Source organism: Rhodnius prolixus, unplaced genomic scaffold (genome assembly GCF_049639745.1).
Source record: "Rhodnius prolixus isolate KJV_2025 unplaced genomic scaffold, Rpr scaffold_4, whole genome shotgun sequence".
Lineage (NCBI taxonomy): Eukaryota > Metazoa > Arthropoda > Insecta > Hemiptera > Reduviidae > Rhodnius > Rhodnius prolixus.
Window position 1 is genome coordinate 20,800,348 of NW_027411614.1, and position 12,868 is coordinate 20,813,215.

The 12,868-nt window shown below is 32.6% G+C and overlaps 2 protein-coding genes across 6 annotated transcripts in view; both read left to right on the top strand.

Moving 5' to 3' along the window:
- Positions 1 to 12,868, top strand: part of LOC141455397 (limbic system-associated membrane protein-like) — a 482,699-nt gene that overhangs the window by 348,610 nt on the left and 121,221 nt on the right. The window lies entirely within an intron of this gene.
- LOC141455769 (uncharacterized) lies at positions 5,200 to 6,974 on the top strand. Its single transcript, XM_074131130.1, has one exon. The coding sequence runs from the start codon at positions 5,597 to 5,599 to the stop codon at positions 6,899 to 6,901; it is 1,305 nt and encodes a 434-aa protein (XP_073987231.1). The 5' UTR covers positions 5,200 to 5,596; the 3' UTR covers positions 6,902 to 6,974.

Below are 12,868 nucleotides of genomic sequence, written 5' to 3' on the forward strand. Positions count from 1 at the left end.
GCTATTTTATAATTTAGAGTTTAGATGGTGATAATGACAGTTAAAAAAATGTATATTTTAGATCCCCGAGAATTGTGAAAGTTTTGTGAGTGTTCACACAAGATCGGTTCTTATAGTACAAAACTGTTTTTAAGATAAAGAACCGGTTTCCATTTCATTTTTTTGGTGGATTTCGTACATTAGTTCAAAATTTTATTTCTATTCAATTATCTGCATATATGCAACATAATGCAAACCAGTGAACAACGTTGTTTACAGATTCAAAACAAAGGTTTCGCCAAAATACTTTTTTGAATAACTGATTCTTTACACTTTCCACTTATGTTTGTAACGATTTTGTTTAAAATTGCACTAAAAGTACGAGTAAGTAGTATAAAGATAAACATGCTTAAATAGATTATATTCCAATATAAGATTTTTTTATGTTGAAAAATTTGAGTTACTGTAGATTAGGAGAAAACAAGAGTATGGATATCGTACTATGTTTTCTTGTCATATAAACTGATATCCTTATCTCTATCGCAGGGAACGATTGATTTATCCAATATATCATTTTCTATGACAATGCGTCGGAAAAATAACTGGAAATTTTCGTGCAGAGATAAACTTTATCTCTTAAAAGAAAACCTAATAATAGTTTGCTACTTCATAACAGGAAAAATGTTATCTGCTTTTTTTAGTGAGTTTTCTTCAAAAAAAAATTATTTATCGTGGACTGTTGATTAAAACAGGAAAATGGATTTCCAGAATTTGATCTCACACGAATATAATATATGTTTCATTAGAATATTGGCGCAGTTGCATCTCAATGGGAAATACATCTTTTATTGTACATGTAATAATTTTGCACTACCAGTTGAATGATGAATCGGTATTTAAAGAAACCTGAGAACTTTATCTCTTTTAAACTGGTTTCCTCATGGACCACTCTAGAACGATCTTCTTCCACTCGATGTTCTCGAATTTTCCCTATTTTTTTGGTGGCAGGTCTGAAGAAAAAAATATTGATCAGCAACTTTTTTGTTTTTCATGATTTGTTGTTTCCTTTCTTATTTACATTTTTTATTTTTCATTTTGTCATAAATTTAATTTATTAATTTAGAATATTAATACTTGAGTACAACTAGATGTATTCTTACTGGACCTCCCAGTAATGGTCTTTTTTTGATTAATAAAAGTTAAATTTCATTTGTTTGAATCAATTTTTTAGTTCAGCAAATTGTCCGATTCACTTTTATTTGTAACATTTTTCAGTAAAATATATTTTAGTGTCGTGTTTGGGAGGGCCCTTAGATTACCACCTACATTGCTCCTTCTAATAGAGTTTTCTCGTATTTCACAATAATTCTTCATTTTGTTTTAACGACTCGCAAAATGGCGTAGGTATTGACAAAGATTTGCTCCAAGTTGTCGCTTCAAAGAACTTAATTAACAATGATCAGTTTATAAACTAAGAAATTTCCTCGAGAGGAACTAAAGTTTTATCCAACAGCTATTAAAATGTGTCTTCAAAGTTTTACAAGAAAGTAACATAATTAGCAAAAGATATCTAGTTACATGTTTGGTATTAATTGGCTTAACAGAAGTGGCACTTCAACAAGAACTTCGAGTTGAGCTTTGAACTAGCTAGCGTTCACATCGTGTCTGCTCAGTGTATTCATATAACAACTATATTAAAAAGTGAAAGTTTTTTCTCTTTAATTTTGTTTTTTCAATTTATTTATTGATTTGGTTCTTATTAAATATTTATTTTCCAATATAAGTGGTTATTATTTTCAAATTTTTTCTTATTTTTGAAGTTTGATCTAGCAGTTTTAATTTTAGTTTTGAAAATGAGTGTTGAAAGTGGAGGTCCGGGACCTCCTGAAATGGAAGTAATGGAAGCTGGGGTTTCTTTTGAGGAGAAAAGGGATAAAAACGAAGGTGAAATTGAAGGTGATTTAAGTAAGGATGATAAAGTTAAAGAATTGTATCTACCTACAGATGTTGGCCCGTTTGAAATATATATGGAAAGTAAGGGTCAAGGACAAGGTATTGGTCAATTACATGCAATGTCAGTAGGTAAATTAATTAATAAATATCATCCAATGATTCAGAAAGACGTGGTGGAAATTACAAAAATGGGGAAAAACCGATTGAGGTTAAAGTTTAGAAATGGTAGTGCTGCCAATACATTAGTACTTTCTGATGAGTTGAAAAAAGATAAATTTGAATGTTTTATACCCAGTTATTTATTGAAAAGAAAAGGGGTAATTAAAAATGTGGATTTAACTCTTTCTGATGAGGAAATAGTAAATGAGAGTTTGTTTAATCATGGCAGAAATATTAAATTAATCGCTGCTAAAAGATTTATAAGGAAATATAAAAATGAGAAAGGGGAATATGAAACCAAACCCACATTTTCGGTACTCTTAACTTTTAGGGGACAAGTGATGCCAGAATATGTGTTTATTCATCATGTACGATGTCTAGTTGAGCCGTACATATCTAGAGTTGTACAGTGCTACAATTGCTTACGGTTTGGTCACATGAGTAATCAATGTCGAAGTAAAATTAGGTGTAGTCTGTGTGGTGAGCAGCATGATAGGAAAGACTGTGAAAAAAAAGAGGATTTAAAATGTATTCATTGCAATGGAAATCACTCAGCTACAGACAAAAAATGCACTGAGCAATTAAGGCAAACTAAAATAAAAACTATTATGGCACTAGAAAACTTATCATATTCTGACGCTAAAATGCGTTTTAAAAATTCGTACGCTAAAATAACTGATGCTCCTCCAGTGATATATTCTAAGCGTGAATTTCCACCATTAACATTAAATCCGAATTTAAATAGTATTACACCACAAACTGAGCCAGCTAAACCAATCAAAAGAGCAAGACAAATTTCCCCTCCTAAACCACAGTTTTCACAAAAAGAAATAGAATCCTTTTTAATTAGGTCCACCCCGTCTAAAAATACACCCGGGGGACTGGTAAATTTTAACCCATACCGACCGGAAGAAAGTTATATAGAAACTATACGTACTAAAGATTGGGTATGTGAGATAATTATGTCTGTGTTGGACTCTATATATCCCCTTATAACGTCACAGGTAAGGGAAGAAGAATTGATAAAAATAATACAAGAAAGAGTTTCACATTTTCCATTTAAGTAAATTTATTCATTCAATTATTATATTTTTTATAAATCAATATTCTTATAAATGACAATTCAACAGTTAAGATACTTCAATGGAATGCACGATCAGCATTGGCTAATAAAGGTAGTTTGGAAAAGTGTCTGGAAAATGAAAAAATAAATATTGCATTAATTTCTGAGACATGGTTTAAACCGAATAGTAATGTTAAATTTAGAGGTTTCAATTTAATACATAAAACTAGAAGTGATGGTAAAGCTGGTGTAGCTATACTGTTGCAAAGTTCAATTCCTTATGTAGAAATAAACAACTTACATACAATAGACGGATTAATGTCCGTGGCGGTGAGTATACCTTTACAAGTAAACAAAAATATTACGATCGTGTCTGTTTATAATTCCCCTTTAAATAAAATTAATTATAATAACTGGGATAATTTTATTAAAATTTTACCTCATCCACTGATTGTAGGGGGAGATTTCAACATACATCATAAAGAAGTAGGCTCTAGTTTTACGGATAATAAGGGTAGAAGTCTTTTAGAGGCGGCAGAAAGTAATAATTTAATTTATTTAAACGATGGAACTGCCACACTTGTCTCAAATATTCGCCAAAAAAATAAATCAGCATTAGATATAAGCTTTTGTTCAGCCAGTATTAGCCCGTCTTTTAAATGGGAAGTTCTAAATGATCCTATGGGATCAAATCACCTACCAATACTGATAACGTCAGAGAAAGAGAGTATACCTCATGTTCCTCGCCGACCATTTAGTAAATGGAAAATTACTAAAGCAGACTGGTCTCTTTATAATACAACATTTTCAGATTTAATAAACAATTCTTGCTTGGATCTAGACTACTCACAATTAATAAATATCATAAACAAAGCTGCCGAGTGTTCAATACCACAATTCCAATACAACTCAAATTCCGTTGTTTTAACTAAGTCATGGTGGACAACCGAATGTGCGGAAGCTATACAGCGGCGTAAGGATGCTTTTAATAAATACAAAGCTAATCCATGCTTAGATAATTACATTGAATGTAAAAAATTGACTTCTTTGGCCACTCGAATTGTTAAACAAGCAAAAAGGAAAAGTTGGGCAAAATTTTGTGAAAATTTAAATAAAAGTACTCCTATTAAAGACATCTGGAAAAAAATAAAAAATATCTCTAATAAACAAAATAGTTATACTCCTTTGGTTAATGGAGAGTGGGTTCAACATTTTATTAACACACTAACTCCTGAGTTAGCCCAAAATGAAATTAAAATCGAAGAAAACGAGCACATTGATGTTAATGCTAAATATTTAATAGATACTTTTACATTAGCTGAACTTAATAGAGTGCTGAAATCTAGCCCGAACTCTGCTCCTGGTTTGGACCAGATGCACTATTTAATGTTATATCATATGCCGATTAGGGGTAAGAAAATATTATTGCAAATTTATAACAGAATGTGGTCCACAGGGCAGTTTCCGGATGAATGGAAGCACTACATTGTTATTCCTTTTTTAAAGCCTAATAAGCCCCCAAATGAAAGTAGTTCATATAGGCCAATATCGCTATCATCATGCGTTTTAAAAACATTAGAAAGAATGATAAAATATAGATTAGAGTGGTGGTGTGAACACTGCAATATTCTGCCAATAACTCAGTTTGGGTTTCGCAAAGGAAAAACAATACAGGATTGCTTGTCAGAATTAACCACAGACATTCAGATAGCTCTGTCGTCTAATAAAAGTACACTTGGCCTTTTCTTAGACATTACTGCTGCCTTTGATAATGTACAGTTGCCTATTTTGGCAACTAAATTAAATAGTTTAGGACTTCCTGCTACATTCATTAGAAATATCATTAATCTTTTATCGGGTAGAAAACTCTATATAAAAATTAATAATAAATTATGTGAGCCACGTATAGCTCAGACTGGCCTGCCGCAGGGCGAGGTCTTGAGCCCACTATTATATGCATTGTACGTGAGTAATATCGAAAGGATGGTAGGATCTCAAGTGAAAATCCTGCAATATGCGGACGACATCTGTTTATACACCAGTGATGTAACAATTGATGGTTGCATAAATCATTTAAACGAGACAGTTGGTCGCTTAGAAGAGTGGTCAACTAATCATGGCTTGACGATATCTGCAACTAAAACAGTGGTTTGCCCCTTCACCAGAAAACGAAGGTTACCTTTAGGAGATACAATTTCGTTAGGTGGTTTCTCCTTTCAAGTTGTCAGACAAGTAAAATATCTGGGAATTACATTTGATAAGGTTCTATCATGGAAGCAACACGTACAATCTATTGAAACGAGAGTTGGTAAATATTTTAATGTTTTAAGGGCGATCTCCCATCAAAAATGGGGTTCGGACCCAAATATTTCTCTTCTATTTTATAGGACAACTGTACGCAGCATTATAGATTTTGGATCCTTTCTCTATGGTCAAGCAAAAATGTCAACCCTTAAACCTTTACAATTGCTACAAAATAAAAGTTTAAGATTATGTTTAGGATACACTAAAACTACACCACTTGATGTTATGCATTCTGAAGCTGGCGAGCTGCCGGTTAATCTCAGAAGAGAACAGTTATGTCATCGATATGTTCTGAAAACTATGAGCAGGAATGAAAAATTATATAAACAAATTTGTTTATTGAGTATTAAAGATTTACAGATGCGTTATTGGAGATATAAGAACTCACCCGTGTTGTCAGTTAGTTTCACAGAAGTTTCGCATTTGAAACCTCTGATATATATCGCAGACAAATTGCCATATTTCAATGCCAATTCAGAAATAATTTCACAAAATCAGCCGCATGTTAAATTCTTACAAGACTATTCTAATATTCCTCAGTCAATAGTAAATGAGGTGTTTCTGGATGATATTTCTGAACTATTTCCCTCCACATACACACTGTTTACCGACGGCTCCAAATTAAATAATGAAGTGGGATGTGCCTATTTTGATCCCAATAGCAATAAAAGAAAAATGTTTAAACTACCTGCCTATTCTACCGTTTATACAGCCGAACTGATCGCCATACATCAGGCTATGGTATACTCTTATACTTTGGATGCCACAGATATCACCATATTTAGTGATAGTAGAAGCGCCTTAGATGCCCTGTATCATTGGAAGTTGGCATCAGCCAATCATTTAATAATTAACATTGCCGAGGCTCTTTTAAATTTGAAAAATCAAGGAAAGAATATTAAGTTTGGTTGGTGCAAAGCTCACTGTGGTATTAGTAATAACGAAACAGTAGATTTACTTGCTAAGGAGGCCTGTAGTTCTGGTGAGTACTTAGCGATCCCTCTTCCGCCATCAGATTTAAAGGGCTGGGTCAAAAGAAAAATCATGGAAAAATGGCAGTGTAAATTTGAAAATTCGGATAAGGGCTTATTTTATAAAACAATGGTACCACAGGTTAACCATAAAGTATGGTTTAAAGATGGTTATTTTGGTAAAAGAATTGTTACCATAATAAATAGAATGCGAGCAAACCATGGTATTTGTAGGTCATATTTGTTTAGAATAGGTAAATTGGCCTCTCCTCTGTGTAGGAGATGTGATGAAACGGAGGATTTTGAACACGTAGTTATGGTTTGCCCTAATTATAGTAAAGAAAGGGAAAAGTTTTTTAACGAAATCTCAAGATATTGCGCTGCTCCCCTCTATTTTAAGGAAATAATATTCTCAAATAATATCTACGTGTATTCGTCTTTGGCAGAATTTATTAAACAATACAATATTTAAAAACCTACCAGCCAGTTATTGCTAAACACACATACAGTTAGTTGTTGATTGGTTAATAGTGTAAGCACTGATACCATTAAAAAAAAAAAAAAAAAAAAAAAAAAAAAAAAAAACAAGAACTTTATGCACGAATATGTTTTATGTATTTATGCATATTCAGATCACATCTAAAGATATGCTGTATTAAATGTATCTTGTTTTTTAGTCTCTCTTCTCTCTCTGTTATTATTTATTACTAAATGTATTCTCTTGTGGAATTTACTAGGTTCATGCATTTGATAAACATCTTGTATTTGTATTTTATTTTTCGATTAAGTAGCACTTGGCCATCTCCTTTCCTAGCTTGAGATTTATATGAATTCAAGAAAGTGTTCGTTTTGTCGGTTTATTCAGTTACACCTTCAGATTATCAAAATTGATTTATTAAAGAATGTAGATTTGGATATTGCGGAAAGTTAAAAACTATGTGAATAGAGCTGAGTCCAGAAAAAGAGTTTTAACTGGAACATTTGAAAAATAAAGATTTAAATTGCTTAATCAATAAGAACTGCAGTTCAGTTTGTGCGTGTGTTAATTGAATAATTCTCAAATGAAAAATAAAGATCCATTTGTATCTGTATATGCAAAGTATAGAGAAAATTTAAGGAGATATTTTCAATAATAAATATTTCCAGAAAAGTGAAAAATCCAACAATTTAAGTTGTATTTCGGAATTTCATTCAGCTCGTTATTTTATCAAACCATATCCCTTCTTTATATTATATAAGACACAAAGTCGTACATTATACTGAAATGGAACTTTAGAGCGAAACCTACCTCCCATCCCACGCACTTTAATGGAAGGAAATTTGTATGGGTTTTACTCAAATTAGTATGCAATGTTTAAAGGAAATAGATGGTAAAGCGAAAATCTCAAATACGGAAAAAATCCATTCTGAAAAATGGACTTCCGGTGGAAGGATTTGGATCACTAAGGTTCAGTCGGATCTCCTGCTGCGATCCAATCGAAACATAATGTTTCAGCTTTCTGCGATTTTTGGTTTTTTAGGGTTCAATCACAAAAGAAAAAGAGTTTCTCTTTTTCAAAAACTCTTTCTTGCCGTACAGAAAACTTTTTTTTCAAATTCAGGGAACAAAAAAAACGGATATTTCTGATGCAAACTCTAAATTGAACATCCAATTTGATCCCATTAGTTTCCTTACCTGGTTAGAGATAGTAAAAAAGTCTTTTTAGGAAGAAATTACTAGTCAATAAAACGAGCCATGTTTGTTTCAGTTAAGAGACAAGTTCACATACATTTCCAACTAGTTAGTAAGTAGTTCAGTTAGGTCAGTAACTGCTCAGACAGAAAAGAAAAAGGAAGTCCAGCCTGATTGTAGAATTATGGTCTTACATAGCTCCCAGGTGGTACATTTTCTATTCAGATGTAAATCTCCCATCCTACACCCTCAGGGTTCGCACCGTCCTAGCTACCCCTTAGACGGCTCTTTCACTTCCCCTTCTCTGTTTACATAATATTCCCACCTCTTCATCCCTTACTTTGAGCAAGGTCAGTTCTGTTACAACTTCACTCTACCAAAATTAGGTCAATGTTTTGTTACGCTCACATAATCTGTCCTTGAAATTAGCATATCCTTTGAGCGACAGAATTCATTAAGCTGTGATAACTTAATTAAATTTCTTTAATAAATCTTTCTTGCAAAATGTCTGATCTGATTTATACACACACACAAAAGTTTAGTTTGGTTCAGTATCCCACATTCAGTTGACATATTTTCCCTTGAAGCGGAATTTATATTCATATATTTATTTTGAGTAAAAAATCTTTTTCTTTTTTTAAATTAGCTTTGAAAGTTACGCCTACAGTAGCTGCAATGATAACAATACGGTCATGTATCTTCTCCCTTCATCGGAAACAAGAGAATCGCTAGGAGTTTCAATCCCGTAGGTAGATGACCTGAAATGTGACGTGATGATTAACAGAGGACCAGTAGATTGGAATGAGAATGTACTTTTTGCTATAGTTAGAGCTATCGAGAGTTGCAAATGCTATTTCCAAGTCCAAGTTTTGTGTGGATTTTTAGATTTTAAACTAAAAGTGGAGAATGAACGATACTGCGGAGTATTTTAGAATGAAGATATTGAATTCGTTAACGATTAGAACGTTACGAACTACAGCACTGAACCTCTTCAGTGGATTTTAGTATAAGGAGAGTATTTAACCCCTTTCTTATTAAGTGAGGGATTATATGTTTTGTCTAGTGTTCCTTTAAGTAACCGACAGCATGTCTTAGTTAACTTCAGTTCCTTTAAGTGGAAAATACGAAGGCGAATCTAATAATAACTTTTTATTGTATTGTTAGAATTAATTATTAATTAACTTTTTTGTTTCAGGTAAGATGACTTTGGGGCTTTTGACAAATCTTTAATAAACTTTTTTTTTGGTAAGTTTAACTTTCATGGTAAAACATTTACAAATACGAGGGCATTTTAAATCCTTCTTCATTGGATATTCCTTAACTCACGGAAGAAACCTGCGCTTATCCATGGTAACAAAGATCCATGTTCAAGTACCGGCATCTGGAGCTCTTCCTATCCAAACTATCCAATTTCTACTGACAATAGTGAACTTCTCATACATCCATTTCTTGCCGAATGTTTGTGGGTAAATATTATTGGCTGTTTGCTCAACGTTGGTCATGTTACTGTCATGTTGAGCTAGTTTATTAGGGCATGGAACGTCTTTTCTGTGTCAATGGCCGAACAATTCCACGAAACATCATTTTTACAGTCAATAATCCAATTCGTTAAACATTTCAGACAAAACCATTTTGTCTAACCTGTGATAGCAAAATCAAATTCTAAATATGCAGCTTATCAAAAGCGCCCATTTCCTTCAGACTTAAGCTAAGTATTCTACACTATATTGGGTAAATAGAATTTTATTATGCTAAACACGAGTTGGATACACTTGGCGTTTGGTGTGAACTAATTTGTATTCAAAAAAAAAAAAAAGCAAAAAAAAATCGTTACTTGAACAGGGACCTCTTGCCATTGAATCGATTGATTCAGTCGTTTAGTTTCGAATAGAAATCAAATTGTCATTCATTGCAAGCAATTTTGAAGAGTAATGCATTATTCAAAAAAAAGTTAATATACATCTAAGTGCGTTAAAAAAATACAAGAATCATTTGTTGAATTTTAAATATAAAAAATATTTGAATTTTTTTTAAGCAATTAATAATCGGTTCACACATAGTTATAGATCAATTTAAATTGTCTTGTAACCTTCTTCTATATTTATATTCAGACAATATCAAAGTAAAGATCCTAATTATTACTAAAATTAAAAATTCACTAGTTTGTTAATTTCCGGTTTCAATTGAAAGTTTTGTGCGTGTAATTATACTAATAATAAACGGGGCGTGGTAATTTTAGAGTATATTCTTGTAATGATATGTTACGAGTTTCTTCATTTTTCTTTTCTTTTGATCATCAAAACGACGTTTTATTCTGTGCACTACGAGTAGTACAATTAGAGGGAATATGTGTGAACTTTGTGGGGTAAGGGCAACATGAGTCAGTCAGGGTGCGTAAATTTGGAATTTAGTAGATTTACTAAATTATTTACTTACAATTGTGAATAGTATTTCAAATTAACCATTTTATTGTTAGTAAGACATTCATTTTCTTAAAAATCTGCGTTGACTCACGTAGAGTGAGTAACAAACATAGCATTATAGATAGCCGAGCCTTCTTTCCCTCCAACATAATATCCCTTAGAATCCTTAAGCAAATTAAGAGCTTAAATCTTCGAGCTAGTATCTACGAAAAAGCTGAAATAACTGGGTATAATCGAACTTCTCACTCGTCATGGGATTTGCTTTAAATTCAGAAATTTAAATTTACCTCGTTAATAGATTGCGGTTTGATGAATGATTTCAATCAATCGTGCAATAAATCATCTTTACGTTAATGACACTACAATCTTTGAACGCAAGACAAACCGTTAACATCTTTCATTTTTTGTTTCTTGTTTCATTTAAAAGAAATTAGTAATCATTGATTTTTTTCTTACAGAATTCATTTTACATCATTCATATTTTAAAAATACTCTCATCTTTCGATTAAAATATTTATTAATTTAACTAAAAATCCCAAGTTAATAAAAAAGTCTACTTTTAGCGCCATAGTATATCGTACTCAATAGTTATGCAAACATCAATTGATCAGGCTACATCCAATGTGAACGAAAGCTGAAGGCGCTGGAAAATTTACTGAATGCATGCAGTTTTTAAAACTGCATACGAGGTATGTTCAAAAAATAAGGTGAATTTTCAAATTTCGCGGGCTACGTACATTCGAATTTCGATTGTCTTTTTTTTTTTATGTTGGTACACTTGTCTCGAACATATTTTCAAAGTTGTAGCTATATAGCATGTTTAGTTTGTATGTTAGAGGCATAAATAAGACAAGTATTTTGCGAGTTCGGCGATTTTCTTCTGTCGAAAAAAATGGATCAACGAATTTGCATCAAATTTTGTGTAAAAAATGGAATTAAGTGATAAAAAACACTTGAAATGTTGAGAGTGGCGTACGGTGAGAGTACTCTGTGTCAAAAAAATGTTTACAAGTGGTACAAGCTTTTCACAGAAGGTCGAGAAGATGTGAATGACGACGCTCGCCCTGGACGCCCCAGCACATTAACAACCGATGAAAATGTTGAGAAGAATCGTCGAATCACAATTAGAGAAGTTGCTGAGGTTGTCGGCATATCGGTTGGCACATGTCCTGCAATTTTTTTCGGAAATTTTGGGCATGAAGCGTGTAGTAGCGAAGTTCGTTCCAAAATTGCTGAATTTTGATCAAAAAAACCGTCGCATGAGCATCGCTCAGGAATTGTTGAATGACATTATCATGTCTCAGTCACCGTATTCACCAGATTTGGCGCCCTGCGACTTTTTCCTGTTCCCATGATTGAAGAGACCCATGAAAGGACGGAAGATTTGCGACGATTGAGGAGATAAAAACCGAATCGCTGAGAGAGCTCAAGGACATACCAAAAAGTGCATATCAGAACTGTTCCGAGGATTGGAAAAAATGCTGGCACAATGTATTATATCTGAGGGGGACTACTTTGAAGGAGACAAAATAAAAATCGATGAATAAATAAATATTTTTTAAGAAAAATGAAAATTCACCTTATTTTTTGAACACACCTCGTATATGACAATGTTTCTAAGCTTCTCTCTAACTATCTTACTTGTTTTCTATGTGTGACATTGTGTGCTTGGTGCTTGATTTTTCTGTATTGAAAAGTTCTTAATTTACAGTAAATAATTGAGAAGTCGCAAATTGAAGAATTATTTGAGAAACTGTTCCAAATCCGCTCGATGTGAAAAATAAGTAGTTTTCTTTTCTTTTTAAATTAAATTCACTTTTTTCTCATTAAATTAATTTACCCTTTCTTCATGAAGTAGTTTTTGATTTCAAGAACAGAACTTGGGTATTAATTGTCAATGAATGCACAATTAAATCCAATTAAATTTACATTTAAAAAATACTATTGACGAGCTAACACTTTTTGCTAAGTGATTGCTTGCTTTCGGTTAAAATTTATGATGCGCCACTGATATTAACGAACATTTAACAAGATCATCTAAAATCTGTCGCACATTACTATGTCCTTTGAAAACTCAGTCCGCCCGATCGAGCTTGCTTGGGACATTATTAAGGGTTTCAGTTAACATTCTACGAATCTCAATGTTCTCTTATTTTATAAGTGTCATATACGTTCAATTAGAATGTTTTACACCGATAGTAGATGATGCAAGCGCTGAGATAAGGTGGTAAACATGTACGAGTATGTCCGACTCTCAACCTAACCTAGTACAACTTAGTGAGAAGAAATAATTGAGGGATGAATTGTTTGGTATTATTATTTAAAGTTGAAAAGTCAGAGCATT

Coding starts and splice junctions, on each gene's coding strand:
- LOC141455769 (XM_074131130.1), top strand. CDS start 5,597: ATGTCAACCCTTAAACCTTTACAATTGCTACAAAATAAAAGTTTAAGA.